This window comes from Apodemus sylvaticus, chromosome 10 (assembly GCF_947179515.1).
Source record: "Apodemus sylvaticus chromosome 10, mApoSyl1.1, whole genome shotgun sequence".
NCBI lineage: Eukaryota > Metazoa > Chordata > Mammalia > Rodentia > Muridae > Apodemus > Apodemus sylvaticus.
Genome location: NC_067481.1, coordinates 54,890,166 through 54,909,510, shown reverse-complemented (window position 1 = coordinate 54,909,510; position 19,345 = coordinate 54,890,166). Strand labels below are relative to the sequence as shown.

Below are 19,345 nucleotides of genomic sequence, written 5' to 3'. Positions count from 1 at the left end.
GGCTCTTGCCCTCTCCACCCCGAAAAACCTTCCCCCTTTGCTCCCGCAGCCTGCTCCTCTTCCATTCCAAAACAACACCGCGGCTTTCCGGGCGGCCTGGAGAGGATAATGACAACCTTGAAGGCGAGGCACTTCACAAAGTAACGCTTAAGTTGATGGGCTACCTGTGTGAAGTGGGAGGGGGCAGAGCTACCCAGGTTGAGAGGGGACCCCGTGACTTGCCCAAGGTCACACGGGGAGTTTAGGAAAACCCTGAAAACACAACCTAGGCTGCTGAACACCCCCTTTTCCTGGGCTTCCTTTTGTCACAGCTTCTCTGACTCTTTACTGTTTTCTATGGATTAGGTGGAGACCAGGGAGTAGTACATTTTGGCCTTTCTTGGGTGATCATGGAGAAAAGTAAGACTGGGAGAGGAAAGGGGTACCTATAACCCCAAAGCTGCAATCCACAGGAAGGACTGTTTCCAATTATCCTGGGGGAAGGGAGGAGCTGCCTTCTTGGGTGTAAGCACCAGGCTTTCAGCACCTCCCCGGCAGGAGCCACATTCCTCTCTTTCCTGCCCAATCCTCCACAGGCTGCTCCTTTCCCTTTGACTGAGGTCCCCACCACGGCCCGTTGACAGCAGCTCTTCAAAGGCTCCCATTCTGGGTATTTGACAAGGTGTGTGGGGAGGAGGGAGAGTGGACAGATGGAGGAGCACGGAGAACAAGCAAGCCCCTTGCCCGAGCAGGCGAGCTGCAGTCTAGGGGAGACCAATGAGAAGCAGCTGTGTTCTCCCATTTACTCCTTTCTGTGTCCTTGCCTCTGCCTCCTGGGGTGCAGTGGGACACCGTGGTGTCTCGCACCCTTCTCTTCTGCAGCTGGATGATGGTAAACAGTGCGGGGTGCAGCCGCCAGCACTGACCTGTCTGTCATTGTCTGCTTAGTCTCATAGTCACACTCAACAGTCTGCCACCAAGCTCCTGCCACCCCTACCCAGGCCAGCTCATCGTGACCCCCATGCAGCCACCTCAGGAGTGAGATTTCAAACAGGTTTGCTCCTCAGTTTACCAAGTTGCCTAGCAACCACACAGTCAATGGCAAGAGAGCCCACCCCCACCTGCTCGACTTCACACCATGCTCAGCGCCTCATTGGCTCCTGCCTGGTCCCACCTCTCAGCCCCTGGTTTTGGGAACAATATGCCAGACCCCACAGATGCTGGACAAAGGAACCTACTACCGCCCCTGCCAAACTCCCACCAGTCACGTGCCACCCCAAACAGACACAATGACTCCAGTGTGATACAAAGTCTTTATATTAACTCATCCCCACAGCCTCTGTCCTTCCGTGTCCCTTCTCATCCTCGTCGTCAGGGCTACGGGGGTCAGGTCCCCCTCCACACCACCAGAGCTGAAGCTGACATTCAGGGTGGGCGTGGCACAGGGAGAGCAGAGGAAGATCGGGCTCCGTCTCACCTTCATCCCCACTATTGGTGGGCTCTGGGAACATGCGCTGGCCAGAAGCAGTGGCCAGCAGAGGTAAGGTAGGATGAAGGCTGGAGGGAGGAGAGAGCAGTCTGTCAGCACCTAGTTCAGGCTAATACCCGAGAAATCCACCTTCCTCCCACACCAGAGCTCCAAGCTCCTTCAGTGAATGAGGACCTGACTCCATTGGTGCAGTCCTTCTGGGGCAGAAAAGTCATTACGGGTCCCAGCTGTTTGCTGTCACCAACAGCTCCACTGATATCCCACACAGAGACAATTCCACTGGTGTTGCCGCTCACTAGGAACTGTCCACTCCTGGGAAAGAAGGGAGGCTTGTGGCAGACAGGCATCACCCATTCATATCCAGGGGCCTAGAACCAACCCTGCAGCGAGACTCTGACACCCTGACTCGAGCCCGGAGGGGGCCACAGCCACTTACGGGTCCAGATCAAAGTAGATGCGCTGATTGGTGGCCACTTCCCGTCTCAGAGACCACAGGAGGTGGCCTGGCTGCCGGAGATCCCAGCACAGAAGTTCAGCATCCTGAAGGTAAGAACAGGGGTCTGGAGTCGGCGGTTCTCTCCTCTGACTCCGCCTCAGGCTCCCTGAGTCTCTCGAACTTGTCACATTCCAACACGTTACAGATGGCATCCCCATCCCTGACTACCCGCATGCTTTGGGTTCTGACCCATACCTTCCGGGCTCCGGAGAAGAAGAGGTTACCATCAGGGTGAAAGCAAAGGTGAGTGATGCCCCCTTGGTGGCCTCCCAGCAAGGCAAGAGGCGAACCATCATCCCAGGCATACAGGCCCAGGGTGCGGCCATAGGAGCCGCAGGCATAAAGGGGCTGGGATGGGCTAAAGGCTATACAGGAGATGATGCCACTCTGGCCCTGCTTTTTGGCTGGGGAGGAAACAAGAGAACAGTTAGCACAGGACATTAACTAGCTAAGGGCCTCCACCCTGCCAGTACTGACATGCCGGGACTCATTCCCCCACCATGTTTGTCCCAAAGCAATCTGAAGATCTCTGATGGTTCCCAGATCACTCAGTTCCCTAAAGAACCTGGCGTCTCTCTTCCCTCTCACATCCCACTTTTCCCTGGAAGGGATAAAGAGCTAAAGGCGCACAGGAAATGGGACTCCCCGTCACCTTTCTACAGCTCAGTGGTACAATGCTTGTCTAACACAAGAGCCTGGGGGTTTCCTCCATGCATGGGCGCTGTCCCTCCTGGAGCTGGCATGCGCCTCCCAGGCCTGTACCACAAACAACGAGAAACCCCACCTGTGCCCACCTCACTCAAGGCCTCCACAGGAGCGACTCTTTCATCTCCCCCATCCTGGAGGCTTACCAAATGTGGCTCGCACCTCACAGTCTCTGCCAGGCCTGGCTGTGGAAAAGACACGCACAGTCCGATTGAAGCCACAGAAGAGTTGGGAACCATCCGGGGAGAAGCAGAGCGAGTGGGCCGCTGTCAACTCGTCCTAGGAGTGGAGCGAGAGAGGGCTGGAGACAGGCCTGCAGAGCTTCAGGCGTCTTCCAAAACGGAGAGCGAGGCGGCAGTGAGCACAGGCCAGGCGGGCAGTCAGTACCAGGTGGTTGTAAGCGCGGAAGGAAGCCCGGAGTTCTCCAGTGAACGCATCCCAGATGTGAATCGGGTTCTCCCGGCTGCTGCTGGCCACACTGAGGGAGACACGAATGCTCAGACCCGGCCCTGACTGCCATCAGGGAGCCAAGTGCCCAGCCCTCTCAAGTTCTGTCAGAAGGACATACTTAGCACCTTCTCCTTCCCTCCCTCCCAGTAGCCCTTCTTGAAACTGGGTGTGTGGGCTGGGGAAGAGATGATGGGAACCACGGTGAGGAGCACCTGAGGGCCATTACCACTTACTAGGCGGTGTCTGGCTGTGAGGAGGACATCAGAGAATACCAGCAGTAATCATAGATGGTGTCACCCTCCACCATTCGAAGGACAGGAACCTGGACAGAAATGTGGGAATGTGGGGGTCACTGGCAGGGGAAAGCAGGCAAAAACTTGTACACCCCCTGGGGGCGCTATGACCCAGTGGAGACGATCCAGGTAGGAGAAAGCACATGGGGCTCTTACTGTTCTAGCTTCTAACTCAGCCGCTACTGCCAGGCGTGGGCCACCAAAAGACAGCGATTCATAGTTTTTTAAACCCATCTAGAAGATACAATACCTAATACCCTAATATAAAGACAATACAATACCCTAATGTAAAGACAAAGAACCAATGAGGATCTGTGGCATTTTATCCCTTTAAAAGATTATAAGGCCCTAGGGATTTACCTCAGTGGCAAAGTTGATTGCCTGTCACTTGCAGGGCCCTGAGTCTGCTTCCCAGCAAAGCAAAAATAAATAAAAGTCCAAAACTGCAAAGACTTCTCAAATACTGTGTCTGTGCACATACATAGTACTGCACCCATGTGGAAGCCAGAGGATGACTTGAAGCAAATAGGTGTGTGCCCTTTTGTGTGTGGGTCCTAGAAATCAGACTCAGATCTTTACCTGTAGTACCTGGCCCCCAAAGGCTTTCTGTCTTTCTGTTTGTCTTTCTTTCTTTCTTTCCTTTCTTTCTTTCTTTTTTTTTTCTTTTTTTTTCTTTTTTTGGTTTCTTTCAAGACAGGGTTTCTCTGTGTAGCCCTGGCTGTCTTGGAACTCACTCTGTAGACCAGGCTGGCTTCAAACTCAGAAATCCACCTGCCTCTGCTCCCAAGTGCTGGGATTAAAGGCATGCTCCACCACTGCCTGGCTCAGACAGGGTTTCATAGATCCCAGACTGGCCCTGAACTTCTGATCCTCCTGCCTCAGCCTCCAAGAGGCAGGTGTCATCGCAGCCGGCTTCTGCCTTGCTGGGGAAGGAACTGAGGGCTTTACATTTGTGAGACAGGTACTCTACTAAGCAGGCCACATTCTCAGCCAACAGACACTTCAAAAGCAAAATGAGGGCGGTAGCCATACCGCAGTGGACAGTACCCGCCTGGCCGGCTCCAGGCCCTTGGGTCAATCTCTTTTAACAAAAAAGCAAACACCTACAACCTTTCTACCCAGTTGCCTCTGGCCTGTGACCCCAGCTTCATTTGACCTGAGACAGGAGGGACTGCTGTGAGTTCAAGGACAACCTGAATACCTAAAGAATGCCGGGCAGGTGAAAAGACACTTGTTGAGAATCAAAGCTGGCCAGCAATGTGTTCTTTGTTCTTGTTTTGATATAAGGTTCCCTTGTGTAGGCTTGGCTGTCCTCCAACTCACAAAGATCTGCCTGTCTCTGCCTCCTGTATGCTGGGATTAAAGGTGTACACCACTACTGCCTAGCACAAACAATACACATTTAAAAAAAAATGCACCTAAGCTACATAGGAATACACTGCCTCAAAAACCCGAAAGACAAGAGGCTGTAGCTAGGTCGGTAGGGCGCTTGCCTGATATCCACAGAACCCTGGGTTTGATCTCCAGCACCACATAAAACCAGGCATAAAAGGCTCATACCTGTAATCTTAGTACTCCAGAGGCAGGAAGATAATGAGTCAAAGTTCTTAGATATGTGGCAAGTTTAAAGCCAGCCAGGGCTACTTGAAATCCTTTCTCCAAACAAAACAAAAACAACAAAGAAAAACAGGGGTGGGCTTGGGGGCCAGTGGGCTCAGGCGCCTGTGCAAACCTGGAGACTTTAGTTTAATCTCACAGGGAGATGGAGAGAATGCGAGTCTGCCACGCTCACCCGCACCCGCGCCTACACATCACACACACTCTAATAAAACAACAGAAAAAACAAAATAATTTAAAGTTTGACAGTGTGCTGGAATGTGGCTCAAAGCCCTGGCTTTGATCCTCCTCACTACAAAAACAAAACGAAATACAGGCGATGCCAGGAAGGGGAAGAACACCAGGCGCATTTAACTGCTGCTGCTAAGAGTAAACAGGGCTGAGGGCTCCGGAAAAACTGACATCTCACAAAGCCAGGGGCTGCTCCTCCTCACCTCAGCCTTCAAAGTGGCGGGGTGAGGAGCAGCTAAGACCTGGCTATTCTGTCCGCTGGCTATGAGATGGTGTTTTGTTACGGCAGAACTTGGTATTGCCATCCATACTATACAGTGAACGTACGCCAGTTTGCCCTGGTTTTTTCTTTTGCTTCATATGGTCTCATACTCATTCTTGGGTGACTCTAGGTGTTGGGATTCTGTCTAAGCTCCACCCCACAATTACCTGGCAACAGCTACCAGGTATGCCTGCTCCCCACAGTTGCCTAGCAACAGCCAGGTAGGCCTGGCCTATAAAAGAGGGTGCTAGGTCCCTCCTCTCTCTCTTACCTCTTCTCTTATTCCTCTTGCCTCTCTTCATCTCTCTTACTCCTCTCTCCCCTCTTAGACTCTCCTCCTCTCCCCCCTCTCTCTATGAGGTCAAGGCCAGCCTCCACTTCTCTACTGTCTCCCTCTCTCTGCCTTTCTCTGCCTCCACTACCCCATTAACTCCCATCCTCTGTCCTGAATAAACTCTATTCTATACTATGTCTGTGTGTGTCTGGTCCCTTGGGGGAAGGGATGCCTGGGCATGGGCCCGCCTAGGCACCCCCTTTTCCCCACACTGCCGTATACCACATTCTCTAAAACCTCTTTCTCTTTTTACGATCACAACATTGGTGCTGAAACCATAACACCAGGCTCCTGTCAGGTTGGCATCTGAAGCCTGACAGGCACACAACACCGGGTGATGGTGCAGAAAATGAGTCATGACTGGTGGAGTCCACAAAGAGCTTACAAAGGGTTGGCATAGTACTGCTTAAAAGTCCTTCCTACAAATTATTAAGAAGAGAACTTAGTACCAAAAAATAGATTAAAAAAAATCAGAATGATATGCCTTAGAAATGCAGAGAAAATTAAGCCACATACGGTAGTGGCACATGCTATAAACCCAGAGCTTGGGAAACAAAGAAAAAAGACACTAGTTCAGAGAACTGCACTGTGAGGCCAGGCTGACCCCATCACCCTGAATCCATACGGCTGCCTACCGGGGATAGCCCCACTTAGAGTGCCACAGGCGCCTCCGACTCCATTGATCCGTAACAGACCCAGCACCTGCTGCTCTGGGCCCCACACTGGCTTGGAAGGCTAGTGTGCACCCTCGAGACTTGCTTCAGCTGCCAACCTGACAGGAACCTAGAACTGAGGATGAGGGATTACACAGACCACGCTGCACGGTGGGCACGCTATCGGGACACTTTCTTGATTCTGGCTAAGGTGACAGGGTCGGCCTACTGTAGGTATGCCATCCCTGGGCTGGTGAACCTGGACTGTATTTATTAAGAATGGTGGCTAAACATGAGCTTGGGAACAGAATCACTCTTGTTTCTAATCACAGCCACAGATAATCAAACTAAGATAACACCCCATCCTCAGACACCCTTTCCACTAGCCCAACACTAATTTGCCAGTTTTCCCTGCAGGGTTCCCTGTCTCCCCGCCTCTGTCCCTCTCCTCAAAGCCTACCACAAGCTGTGCCTTCTTGTTTCTGCAGTGTCCCAGTGCTCAACAGACCTCCCTCCCCACTACTTTCAAGCCGACCCATCCACTCTCCGCCCACCATCCCCTGGAACCAAGTCCTTTGTAAACTGGGATTCTCCGTGGTATCATTCTCCTGCTGAAGTACTGTAGACTCCACATAGCCTTTTTCCTTATGAAGACTTCCATTATATGTTCCTACCTGTAATTCACTTGTCAAAACTTATCTCTACTATTGTTTGTTTATTTTTGGTTTTCCAAGACAGGGTTTCTCCAAGTAGCCCTGGCTGTCCAGGAACTCACTCTGTAGACCAGGTTGGCCTCGAACTCAGAAATCCACCTGCTTCTGTCTCCCAAGTACTGGGATTAAAGGCGTGCACTCATCTCTACTATTGATCCCTATTGATCATCTCTATTGATAATCACAGTATCCATCAGGCGGCAGTGGCACACGCCTTTAATCCAGCACTCAGGAGGCCGAGGCAGGTGAATCTTTGTGAGTTTGAGGCCAGCCTGTTCTATAAAGTGAGTTCCAGGGCCGGGCAGTGGTGGCGTACACCTATAATCCCAGCACTTGGGAGGCAGAGGCAGAGGCAGAGGCAGAGGCAGGTGGATTTCTGAGTTCGAGGCCAGCCTGGTCTACAGAGTGAGTTCCAGGACAGCCAGGGCTACAAAGAAACCCTGTCTTGAAAAACAAACAAACTGGGGAGGGGGTATAGGTGGGAGGGTTTCTGGGAGAGGGGGAACCCGGCTAAGGGGATAACACTTGAAATAAAAAAACAAAAAGCAAACAAACAAAAATCAGCATCTCCACTACTTTGACTCTCAGTCCCCAATGAGTTAGCAATTCCATTTACTGTCAGCCACTGGCCTCCCAAGAGCAGTCTGTTTGTAATATTACTCCTCCCTCGCCCCTGTAACTCCTCCAGATGGAATGTCAGTCACTCCAGAGCCTGGTGCTTCCTCCTCTGAAAAGCTGTCCACCCCTTCTGCACTCCTGCTTGGTGCTCCGGGTCCTCTGTGCTCCTCAGTGCCCCCTCTGCCCCGACTTTTCTAACGGAGTCGAGGGTCCTGCCCGCTCTGCTCAGCAGTGTTCTCAGCATCTAGGGCAAGGTCACAGGCTGACTCCTTTATCTCCACTGTGCATTTATGAGCGCTTTGTCTGCTGTGTGGATGTGCACCACACGTGTGCCCACTGCCCTCAGAGTCAGGAAAGGGGTCAGATCTCTGTGAGAACAACAAGTGCTCTTAACCACTGAGCCACCTCTCCAGTGCTTAAGGAATGTTTCCATGAGCATACGGAGACAGGCAACACTGTCAGGAATGTAAGACCCAAATTAAATGGATCCTGAATTAAAGTCCGAGGGTGATGGAGTGATTAGTGAGATTAGACGGCTTAACGAGAAGATCGGTGTGTAACGATGCGGGAGGGCAGGGAAAGAGATTACAGGAGAGACTCTGGCTTCTGACTTAACTATCTGAGGCCACAAAGATGATGGAGACACAGAAGGCTGTGAGGAGGCAACTTCCTCAGAAGTAGGAAATCGGAAAAGACTTGGTGAGGATGGCCTTGCACTGGGCGATGAGGACTCCTCCATCTCCAATACAAAAAGGGATATCAAAGTTGCCAAGTATCTTAGAAGGCCAGGGTGGCAGCCAGAAGCACATGGTATGACAAGTCAGAAAACGGGCTGGGGAGCTAGGAGTTCTAGAAAGCTCTGGGAAAAGATAGAGAAGGTAAGAGGAGGTATAGGAAATCTAATCTCTCCTCAGTAAGTACCCAAGAGGCACTGATCCAGGACAGTCCCCCACAACATACCAAAATCTGCTGGTGGCCAGTTTCATAGATTATGTAAATTTGCACTTAGGAGGCAGAGACAGGCCAATTTCTGAGTTCGAGGCCAGCCTGGTCTATAGAGTGAGTTACAGGACAGCCAGGGCTACACAGAGAAACCCTGTCTCGGAAAAAACCAAAAAAGAAAAAAAAGAAAAAAAAATAGAAAGCACAAGAAAAATTTGGAAAACAAATTCTCTATATCACAAACCATTAACATAAAACAAATACCTATATAGACATATGTCTACATGCATGAACACTGTTGGGACTAAGACATTTCTTACATATAAGTTTCATATAAAAACCTGTCTCAGCTTTTTTTCTGGGTTGACAGATCATGTCTTTAATCCTAACACTAGAAAGGCAGATGCAGGCCCATCTCTGGGTTCTATGCCAGCCCATGTTACAAAGTGAGACTCTTGTCTCAAAAACAAAACATGTGGAAATACCCACTGAATACTCTAGAAATAGTTACTGTGCAGGCCAGGTCGCTTTGACCTCTCAATCCCCCAGCCTCAGTCTCCGGAATGTTAAGATTACACAGGCACTGGCTACCACACCCAGTTAGCTATCTGAAGAATAATGTTTGCTATTAAAATCCTAGAAACTCAAACATTCAAATGAAGGAGTTTGTTTTGTTTTTTAAACAAAACCTTTCAAAAGCACTAGATACACACCCTTAAACACAGAAACTATGAAGCCTGGACCACAGTAAAAAAACAAACAAACAAGCAAAAAAAAAAAAAAAAGAAAGAAAAAGAAAAAAGAAAAAAAAAGGAAAGAAAAGAAAAAACACTTGTTGAAAGGAAAAAAAAGTAGGAATTAAAACCATGTACCAAAGGGTTACAGACACACAAACAGCTCCAGTATTTACACACAGCTTCCAGAAACAACAGAAATAAATGTCAAGTGCTGCTTTGTAGCGTGGTGGGTAATGGCGGCTTTCTCTTTGTTTGCTTGAGACAAGCTCTCATTCTGCAGCTCAGAATGGCTTGGAATTTACTACATAGTCCAGGCTGGCCCATGTGCAGCAACCAGACTTTCCTGCCAGGTTCTGATGACAGCCTCTTCTTCACACCAAACCTAGCAGGCTCTCACTGGCTCCCTGAAAGGACCGACTAAGTCAGTACCTTCAGTACTGCTGTGGTAACCCCCCAGCCATAAAATTATTTCCGTTGCTATTTCCTCACCTGTAATTTTGTTACTGTTATGAACTATAATGTAATTATCTGTGATGTCCAATGGTCTTAGGCGACTCCTGTGAAAGGAGCACTGGACTCCCAAAGGGTCGGGACCTACAGGCTGAGACCCACTGGTGTGGAGGAACTGGTAAGACTGGGGTATGTGGACTGGTGTGCCTGTCACAGTGGTGCTCAATGAGCCAGAGATGGGACTCTCTGGTGTCTGAGGCTAATAGAGACTTTCACAAGAGTCTTTTGTTACTGTTACCCTTCACACCCTTATTCCTGTCCTCCCACCACAAGACAGGGATTCTCTATGTAGCTCTGGCTATCCTGGAACTCAATTTGTAGGTTGTCCTCAAACTCAGAGATCCCCTGCTTCTGCCTCCCACATGCTGGGGCCAAAGGCATGCGCCACCTCGCCCAGCTCTGGCGTTTTTTAGGGTTTTTTTCCCCCTAGACTTATTTTGCATTGAGTGTATCTGTGTCTGTATGTCTGTGCACATGAGTACAGGTGCCTACAGAGGTCAGAAGACTGTTGGATCCCTAGAAGTTGGACTTACAGGGGACTGTAGCTGCCTGACATGGGTACAGGGATGGGGCTTAAGAGGTTCTGCTGCCGGGCGTGGTGGCGCACGCCTGTAATCCCAGCACTCTGGGATGCAGAGGCAGGCAGATTTCTGAGTTCAAGACCATCCTGGTCTACAGAGTGAGTTCCAGGACAGCCAGGGCTACACAGAGAAACCCTGTCTCAAAAAAAAAAAAAGAGCTTCTGCAGGAGAACAGTCCATGCTCTTAACCGCTGAGCCATCTCTGCTGTTGAGGTGGTCTCTGTCTCCCCGGCTGGCGTGGAACACACTATGTACCAGATCAGACACAGGTGTCAGTCCTATGTGGTTCTGTGTTGTCTCACACATACTGAGATTACAATACTTGCCTTACAGTGACTGAAGGAAGCGTTACTTTTGGTCACAGTTTGAGGGTGCAGTCCACCACTGCAGGGAAGTCACAGCAGAAGTATTTTATCCTCGGGCCGGAGGCACAGGTGTGGGAAGCTAGTACTCCCCTGATTTTATCTTTTCATCCAGCTCAGAACCCACACCCACAGACAGGGGACTCTCCCGGTTAGCATGCGTCCTGCTACATTAATTAATCCAGCCCAGAAATTCCCTGACAAACAGACAAGTGTATCTTCTAGGTGATTTAAACCAGCATCAGCTATCTCAGGTGAGCAAGGTGGCCTACCCAACAAAATGGCTGGGTATACCAGCCTGAGTCCCCAGAAGTCACAGAAAGACGGAAGGAGCTCAAACTGGTCTATACTCCAGTTTCAGTAGCTCTAACATCCCCTTTTGTCTTTCCTTTGTGAACACCAGGTACGCATGTGGTGTTTAACTCCACAAATTTATCTTCTGACTGCCACACGTGCTCTGTGGCATGTGTGCCTGTGCACACACCGTGCACTCTCAATAATAAATATTTAAAACTTGGCCATCACAACTCACTGGGAATGTAGCTCCAGTGCAGTGCTTGCCTCGCATGTACGAAGCCTTATGTTCAAACACTCACTCACTCACACACACACACACACACACACACACACACTCTCTCTCACACACACACACACACATTCACACTCACACAATTCTAGTGTGGTGGCTCATTCCTAAAATCTCAGTATTTGGGAGTTCGAGGCCAGCCTTGGGTAAGTAGTGCGCTTCAGGCCATTCTGAGCTACAGAATGAGACCTTGTCTCAAAACAAACAAACAAAAGAGAAGGCCGCCATTACCCACGGCGTTACAAAACAGCACTTGACATTTATTTCTGTTGTTTCTGGAAGCTTTGTGTAAATACTGGAGCTGTCTGAACCCACAGCTCATACTTTTATCTTCTGCTTTTCAACAGTTAGAGGATAAATGTTTTTCACAGTGGTCCAGGCCTTCCTGAGCTGAGCAGGCTCACACTCCCCTCCTCAGCATAGACTTCAAGGCCAGGACGCAGGAAGATGGAGCCCCTGGAGCTCCTGCTAGAAGCCTGCGCACCCCGGTCAAACACTCCACCCAGCCCGGTTCTCCACCCTGCTTCCTCAGATCCTTCTTTATCTTTTTTTTTTTTGGGGGGGGGTGCGCTTTTTCTAGACAGGGTTTCTCTGTGTAGCCCTGGCTGTCCTGGAACTCACTCTGTAGACCAGGCTGGCCTTGAACTCAGAAATTCACCTGCCTCTGCCTCCCAAGTATTGGGATTACAGGCGTGCGCCACCACCACCGCCCGGCCAGTCCTTCTTTATTACTGCTGTAAGTGTCCAGCATGTGGGTGGACCTGGATGCATGCATGCCACGGTGCATGGATGAGGTCAGAAGACAACTCTTACAGACGGATCTCTTTCTTCATGGGTCTCATGAATTCAACTCAACTGTGAGGTTTGCACAGCAAGAGCTTCTTCCTGCTGAGTCACCTCACTGGCAGCTGTTCTCTGAACCTGAGCTGTCTCTCCAGCCCTCCCTGCGCTCACTCACTGTCCTGTCCATCTGTCTGTCTTCCTCCAGGCTCCACTTTCACTCACTCTTTTATCTCTCAGGTCTCTGCTTAAGTGCTGCCTTAACAGTGAGGGCTTCTCCTAAGACTCCATTTTTTTTGTTGTTGTTTTTGAAACTGGGTCTCACTGTGTAGCCCTGGCTAGCCTTGAACTCCCAAAGATTTACCTGTCTCTGCTTTCCAAGTACTGGGATTAAGGGTGTGTGCCAGGGCTAGAGACAACTCACTGCTCTTCCAGAGGACTGGGATTGAATTCCCAGCACCCACAGAGTCCCTTACAACCATTTCTAACTCCTGACAACCTTCTGTAACTCCAGTTCCAGAGGCTCTGAGGGTCTGAGGTCCTCTTTTAGCATCTGAGGGCACCCAACACACAAATGACACAGCTAGACATACAATGCAGGCAAAACACCATGCACACCACAAAAATAAATAAATCAATAAAAACAAGCACGCAGCACTATGCCCGACCTAATCAGCCATCTCTTACACCTATAATTTACAGTCCCAATGCCCCTCCCAGCTGCACCGTTCCTGTGCATCTCTCAGGTATACATTTCACTGCCTCTTTAGTGCCTATTTCTCCCCACAAAATAAAGCTTTGTAAGGACAGAGACTCTGCCTGTTTTGTGCCTGACCACTCCTCAGGACATGAAATACGGCCTGCTTACAGAATGTTCAACAGGAATTTACTGAACCTGCTAGGCACACCGACATAAGCCTACAGTCACAGTCACTGAGGGTGGAGCAGGTCCAGTCTGGGGGCTAGCCTGGGCAATGCAGTAAGACACTACCACAAAAAAGAAGGCGAAGTTCCTGCGAGCCACCATGAGGTTCCGTCTGCTGAGTCAGGATGCAGAGACTGGACTCTCCTTTTCCTTCTTCTGTCTTTAAGAGGCTGCCAGGCCTTCCTGTGAGAAGGTTCCCCGAGCCTTTTTACTTTCTTTGAAGCTCCTCTCCCCACCATGTGGCTGTTTGTTACCATATGGGGCTAACCTCGATGTATAACTCAAATGTCCCTAAAAAGGAAAAACAAGAACCACAACAAAAAAACCTTGAAGATGAGGACCAGGGCTGCAGCTCCACGGCTGAGTGCCTACCTAACATGAATCTGGCCAAGCACCACCATCACCACCGCTGCCACTGCTGTTGCCACCACCACAGCCCCGCCAGCAACAGCTGGGTATGGTGGAACAGGCCTTTAATCCCAGTGCTCAAGAGACAGAGGTGAGTTCAGAGTTCTTTGTGAGTTCAGAGTTCAGGCCAGCCTGTTATACAAAATGAGTTTCAGGACAGCCAGGACTATTACACAGAGAAACCCTGTCTCAAAACATCATCATCATCATCATCATCAACAACAACAACCACCTCGCTTGAACAATGCCAACAACAACAACAAACACCTCCCTTGAACAATGACTGAAAAGAAGCATGGATTTATACGGCATGCTGGCCTGAAAATGTCACACATTTCCTTCCTCAGTTTACATCTGCCACTTGCCCCAACAGTCAAGCATGCGCTGTGTCCACAGCAAATTGGCATGACCACCTCTAACCGTCAAGTTCACTCACTCTCTTTCCACAGTTCCACAACCCGCTCTGCCAGATGCAGTAGCTCCTGTCTGTAGTCCCAGAGCCCTGTGACTTGATACAAGGCAGACATAAGACAATGCCCAGAAGCTCGCAGGCCACCTGCAGCACTGAACAAAGACCCTGTCTCAATCAACATGGAAAGCAGTGACAATACCCAGAGGTGTGTTCTGACCTCTGCATGCCCCCAAAATGCATACACACATATCACATGCACACAACAGTTTTTTTTTTCACCTGTATTCACGAGAAGGGTATTGCAGCACATGCCTGGGATCCTAGCCCATGAAGCATGAAGATTAGGGGTTCAAGAGTTCAAGGTCTCCTTGGCTCCTTATGGAGCTCAAGATCAGACTGCAGATGAGACCTCATCTCAGGGTGGGGGGGAGAATCCAGAAGCAGACACAAGAGGATCTCTGAGTTCGAGGCCAGTCTGGTCTACATACTAACTTCCAGCCAGGATTCCATAGTAAGACCCTGTCTCAAAAAAATATATATATATATAAAAAAAAAAAAAAAAAAAAAAAAAAAAGCAGCTAGAGAGATAGTTCAGTGATCAAGAGCACTGGCTGCCCTTCTAGAGGACCTAGGTTCAACTTCCAGTACACACATAGCAGACCACAGCCCTCTGTGACCAGTTCCAGTGCCCTCTTCTAGCCCCTATAGGCACACATGTGACATAGACATGTATATACAGGCAAAATACCCAAACATGGGTATTTTACATGGGCTACATAGTAAGACCCTATCTCAAAACAAACCAACAAAACAAAGGCAACCTCAGCACTTACGGGGAGCCGGCAGGTCAGGAATTCAAAGCCATCCTTGGCTATATAGCTGCATTGAATTTGAGGCCAGCCTTCTCTACATAAGATCTTGTCTCAAGGGCTGGAGACATGGCTCAGAGGTTAAGAGCACTGACCGCTCTTCCAAAGGTCCTGAATTCAAATCCCAGCAACCACATGGTGGCTCACAACCATCTGTAATGGGATCTGACGCCCTCTTCTAGTGTGTCTGAAGACAGCAGCAGTGTACTCACATATAACAAATAAATAAATCTTTAAAAAAAAAAAAAGATCTTCTCTCAAAGGGGTGGGGGAAGCAGGAGTGCTGGAGAGATGGCTCAGCAGTTAAAAGCACTGGCTGCTCTTCTACAAGACCTGGGGTTCAATTCCACTACCCACATGATGGCTAACAAGCGTGAGGAACTCTAGTCCCAGGGGATCTGATCTAGCCTCTAGCTTCCAGAGGCCCTGTATGCAGGTGGTGCACAAATGTACATTCAGACAAACACTCACATACATTAAAACAATTTTTAAACATAAAAAACAAAACAAAACAAAAAACCCCTTTTACCCAGGCGTGACAACAAATAAGGCCTATAGTTTCTAGCGCTTAAAAGGAGGGAGGAAAACCAGGAGTTCAAGGCACCAGCATGAGACCTGGCTCAAAAAGAGGTGGCTGGAAAGATGGTTCAGAGGTTAAGGGCATTTAACAAGCAGGGGACCCAAGTTTGGTTCCCAGCATCCGTCATGGCTTCAGAATACCTATAAACTCCAGCATGGCTCTCTACTGGGAACACAAAGGCCCGTGTGTCTACAGGTAAAAACCCTATTCTTCCACCTAGAAAGCTACGAATAGAAAGTGAGTAATAGTCCTGTGATCGGTGTGATCTCTTGGGCCAGGCCATATTAAGTTCTTTCACCTAGGCCCAGAGGTGTCTAGTAATCTAAATGCACCTTACAGCCAGAGGCTCCCCAAGGTCCCACAACCAGAACCTGAGATACCTAATAGTCTAAATGACCTTCAGACCATCTGCTTGGCCAGGGGCCCCCAAAGCTCCCACAACTAGGACTACAAGTGGCTAATAGCCCAAATGACCTACACCATCTGTATGACCAAGATGAGGCCAGACCGACCCTTCCTTAGGCCCTAAAGCTAGTACAGGCCCTCAATCTCCAGAACCCATATTCTTGGAATAAATGACAAAATGACAGGTCAAATTTCAATGTAATTATGCTTCCTTAAGCACCAGAGATAGCATTATGGAGGAAACTTTTTCCAAATTGTACTTGGTTCACTACCTGAAGTCAGACGCCCCAGCATCCTGACCCACATTGATGGAAGCCCATCTGAACCAAGTTTTCATTCTCAGTTGAGGTTCCCTTTCCTGCCTGCCTGACTGCAGAGCCCCCCCCCTCAGCTCTGAAGCACGTACCCACACACATACTTAAAATTTAAAAATAAACCTAGTTTGGTTTGGTTATTTCAAGACAGGGTTTTTTTTTTCCCATATAGCCCTAGCTGTCCTGGAACTCTCTCAGTAGACAAGGCCAGCCTCAAACTCACAGAGATCGGCCCACCTCTACCTCCCAAGTGCTGGGATTAAAGGAAAGGAGGGAGAGAGCAGGTGCAGGTGCACTGTCTATAGCTCAAAGGCTGAAGTAAACTCCTGCCTGGGGCTTTTGGACCATTTGTTTTAATGTGCAATGATCTTACTTACTGATATGCCACCACCCAATAAAATACAACCAGCTCTTCAGCCACGATTTGCTTCTATACAAGCCCAACACAGCAGCCTAGGGCCTGCTATGCAGTTGAGGATGACCTTGAATTTATCCCTCTTCTCAGCGTCTGGAAAACTGTGACTACAGCAAGCCAGTACATGCAGTGTATGCAGTGTGGGGCTCAAACATGGGCTTTGTGGGTAACGCTAGGCAAGCACTCCGAGCTACATCCCCAACACTGTGTGAAAATCACTCAGTAAACACCTAGAAACACACATTGTCACAGAAAACACTGGTTCCTGACTAGTCTTTAAATGGTTTCATAATTCACGACAGAAAATGATGTAAGTGGAAATCTGTGGTGAGGGAAAATCCTGTCTGTAAAGAGGTGACCCATGGACACACGGTCTTCATTTGCAGGAAGGGCTCTAGTGCACAGTGGCTTTCGAGGGTGCAGCATCAGCCCCGCCTTACCATTTCAGCATAATCCACCTGCTCTTGTTCACTGTACAATTCTGGAGGCAGGTTGTAAATCCGTAGGACATTATCAGCACTATTGGTCAAGATACAGGAACCGTCAGGGGCCCTAAAAATACAGGAAAATTAGAAAACTGAACAGAGCTGCTATTTCCAGGTGTAGCACTAGTGTAGTCTAGCCTGAGTCCTTGAGAAGACACCAGCTCTGAGGAAACAAGCTTATGCAGAGAGTGGAGGCACACATCTGTAACCCGCGCTACTGGACAGGCGGAGGCAGACGACCACCTCCAGGCTAGGCTGGGCAACCTGACAAGACCCCATCTCAAAATAAAGCAAAAAATGACTAGACTGCTGGACACCCTGTGGTAAATCCACAATACCAGAAACGGCAGTAAGGATCCCCAGGGGAAGGGAAGGGGACAAATCTTAACATCAGTACTCACCAGTACTCTACTGCTCCTTAACAACCTCTCTCTAGAAACCCTGGGGTTGGTTTTATCTTGGTTTGTTTTGCTTTCCCTCCGGACAGTTTCTCTAAGTAGCCCAGGCTGTCCTGGAACTGGATCCATAGACCAGGCTAGCCTTCAACTTTAGAGACCTGCCTGCTTCTTCCTCCAGAGTGCTGAGATTCAAGGCATGCGCCCAACTTTTGTTACTGTTTTTATTTTAAGACAGGGTCTTTACTCTATGAAGAAAGCTGGCCTCAGTTTCCCACATGTTGAGATTACAAGACTGTCGTCCCACCACGAGGGGCCAAGTATAGGTGGGTTTTAAGAAGGTGGCCATCTCCTTGCCCATCGTACTACTTACCATTTACAACCTTTCAAGAAGTTCTCGGGACGGGCGCTGAACTCGGACCAGGAGCCACTGAGGTACCGGGGTACTTGCGAGAAGTTGTAGCTCCAAAAGCTGGAAAGGAGATGGAGAAACAACCACCGTGGGTCGTCAGAGCAAAACGGAGGTGGAATGGAGCTGAGGGCTGGCGCCCTCAGATTCCAGAGTCACTTACATCTCCCCTTCATCCACTTCAGCGCGCTCCTCAGACACAACTTCCGTGGCTTCTCCTGACTCCAACTCTGGTCGATTCGTTTCTTCTTCTACGGGAAGGCTCGCATTTTCAGAAACTTCTTGCTCCTCGATTCGAGGACTCAACCCCCTGGAAGTATTAAATTCTACTTCCAGAGGATCTGGGCCCCCTTGTTGAAGCTCCTGGGACACAACCGAGCCAGCCGCGGGATCTGTGGCTACCTGGGGTTGGTCATCGCCACTGCACGGCGGAGGCACTGGTTCAGAGTCTGTATTTTTGTCCGCGGGGGAACCTTGGGGTACTGGAGCTGGGTCCAGGTCAGACGGGAGGCTATCCGGAGCTGGGAGTCGCTCCTCCGAGGTCTTCATTCTGTAGCTAAGCCCGCGAAAGGCAGAGGCGGCAGGCAAGCCTCGTTGAGCCGGCTACCAGCTGCCGAGGCTAGACTGCATTGCCGTTCCCCGGGACCCAGGCGCAGAACTGCACAGCTCTGAGTCTGCTTTCCTCTTCCGGAAAAAGTAGGCAGAACCCCGCAACCTAAAGCAAACACCGGGAAACGAACGCCCAAAGCGAAGCGCCTAGGGTCGCTAGGCGCCGCCAATGCTTCTTGCTCTCGCGGGAGTCGGGCCACTTTCCGATAGGTTCTCCGCGTAGGAAGGAACGACTTTGCCCAACCCTCAAGCGCAAGGAATTCCTAGAGGTTTCTGGGAGTTGTAGTCTGAACTCTCGGCCTTGGCGAAAATCACGCGAGCTCCCCCTATCGTCCCCTGGGGGTAATTCTTAAAGCACCTACCCTCCCTGGTCTGCAGAGGGCGCTTAATTTCTACAGTTTCTGCCCCCTTTGAATATCTTGGTTTGAATTCCGCAACCTCGAAATAAGGTTTCCTTTCTCCCCACCATCCTCCCTTTCTTGTTCCTCTCTTCCACCTCCCCCCCGCCCCCCGCCCTCCCTTCATTCATTTGACATTTATTATCAAGTTCTTACTTCCTACCCAGGACTGTACGAGGCATTGGGAAAAAATAGCAGTGAATCAAATAGTTTACGAGTTCTCAATCTCCATAAAGTTTTCATTGCTGTGAAGTTGAAGGCTGTGAAAACAGTCTTTACAGATAGTGATAAGGACTGTACAGGAAATTAAACAAGGTGGTGTGATAGAAAGTATCTCGGAGAACACCTTAGATTGACCTATTAGGAAAAGCCGTTCTAAAGTG

The 19,345-nt window shown here is 49.6% G+C and overlaps 1 protein-coding gene across 1 annotated transcript; it reads right to left on the bottom strand.

Moving 5' to 3' along the window:
- Nucleotides 1-1,278: 1,278 nt before the first annotated feature.
- Nucleotides 1,279-18,750, bottom strand: Wrap53 (WD repeat containing antisense to TP53). The gene is made up of 10 exons (XM_052196641.1): nt 18,119-18,750; nt 17,920-18,018; nt 17,107-17,218; nt 3,353-3,441; nt 3,057-3,147; nt 2,816-2,948; nt 2,160-2,368; nt 1,905-2,008; nt 1,643-1,780; nt 1,279-1,536 (listed from the first exon to the last, which is right to left on the bottom strand). The coding sequence occupies exons 1-10, from the start codon at nt 18,502-18,504 to the stop codon at nt 1,299-1,301; spliced, it is 1,599 nt and encodes a 532-aa protein (XP_052052601.1). The 5' UTR covers nt 18,505-18,750; the 3' UTR covers nt 1,279-1,298.
- Between the last annotated feature and the right edge of the window lie 595 nt (nt 18,751-19,345).